The sequence below is a fragment of the Spermophilus citellus genome (genome assembly GCF_964194105.1).
Source record: "Spermophilus citellus genome assembly, chromosome: 3".
NCBI lineage: Eukaryota > Metazoa > Chordata > Mammalia > Rodentia > Sciuridae > Spermophilus > Spermophilus citellus.
The window spans coordinates 12797567-12798935 of NC_138184.1; the positions used below are offsets into that span (position 1 = coordinate 12797567).

A 1369-nucleotide genomic window follows, 5' to 3' on the forward strand; every position below is an offset into this window, starting at 1 on the left:
CTCCTTTCCCTTGGTTTTTCTTTTTTCTTTTTCTGTGGGGCTAAGGTTGAAACCCAGGACCTTGCACATGGTAGGCAATCACTCCACCACTGAGCTACTCCCTAAATTAATTCTTTTCAGAAAAATATGTATTGTTTCATTTCAATGATGTAAGTAATACCTGTCTAGGGAAAATTAGTTATGCTCTTTTTCTCCTTTCTGTAGTCACATGCATATGGAACCAGGGAATGATACTCTGCATTTAGAATTCCTTCTTCTGGGACTTGCAGAGGACCCAGAACTGCAGCCCCTCATCTTTGTCCTTTTCCTGTCCATGTACCTGGTCACTGTGCTGGGGAACCTGCTCATCATCCTGGCCACCATCTCAGACTCCCACCTGCACACGCCCATGTACTTCTTCCTCTCCAACCTGTCCTTTGTGGACATCTGCTTCACCTCCACCACCATCCCCAAGATGCTGGTGAACATCCAGACACAGAGCAAGGCCATTTCCTATTCAGGATGCATCACCCAGATTCACTTTTTTGTACTCTTTGCTGGGTTGGATGACTTTCTTTTGACTGTGATGGCCTACGACCGGTATGTGGCCATCTGTCACCCCCTGCACTACATGGTCATCATGAACCGCAGGCTCTGTGGATTGCTAGTTCTGGTGTCCTGGGTTGTGAGTGTCCTACATGCATTGTTACATAGCTTAATGATATTGCGGCTGTCCTTCTGCACAGACTTGGAAATAATCCCCCAATTTTTCTGTGAACTTAACCAGGTGGTTCAGCGTGCCTGCTCTGACACCTTTCTCAATGAGGTGGTGATATATTTTGCTGCTGTCCTGCTAGCAGGTGGCCCCCTCAATGGCATCCTTTACACTTACTGCAAGATAGTGTCCTCCATCCGTGCAATCTCATCAGCTCAGGGCAGGTACAAAGCCTTCTCTACCTGTGCATCTCACCTCTCTGTGGTCTCCTTATTTTATGGCACAAGCCTAGGTGTGTACCTCAGTTCTGCTGTGACCCAAAACTCACACTCCATTGCAACTGCTTCTGTGATGTACAGTGTGGTCACCCCCATTATGAACCCCTTCATCTACAGTCTGAGGAACAAGGACATCAAGAGCGCTCTGAGGAGACTCTATGAGAAAGATTAAAGTGTCAATTCTATTGGAAGTGAATAAGTGCCTGAGATTGCAGGGCTCAGAGCCTCAGAGCTCAGAACTGATTTTCTGTATCAGAACCTGGAAACAGAACTTGCTCCTTATCCTTTACTCCTGCGTTTCCATTTATTTGATTTCCAGTTCCTCATACAATTCCACTGAGTCATTATTTTTATTGTGCATTCTGATCTCTAGGAATTTCAATCCTATTCATTTGTC

At 45.7% G+C, this 1369-nt stretch overlaps 1 protein-coding gene across 1 annotated transcript; it reads left to right on the forward strand.

Moving 5' to 3' along the window:
* Positions 1–214: 214 nt before the first annotated feature.
* Positions 215–1144, forward strand: LOC308643256 (olfactory receptor 7A10-like; the record flags this gene model as incomplete). The annotated part of the gene is made up of 1 exon (XM_081283164.1): positions 215–1144. The coding sequence occupies one exon, from the start codon at positions 215–217 to the stop codon at positions 1142–1144; it is 930 nt and encodes a 309-aa protein (XP_081139290.1).
* Between the last annotated feature and the right edge of the window lie 225 nt (positions 1145–1369).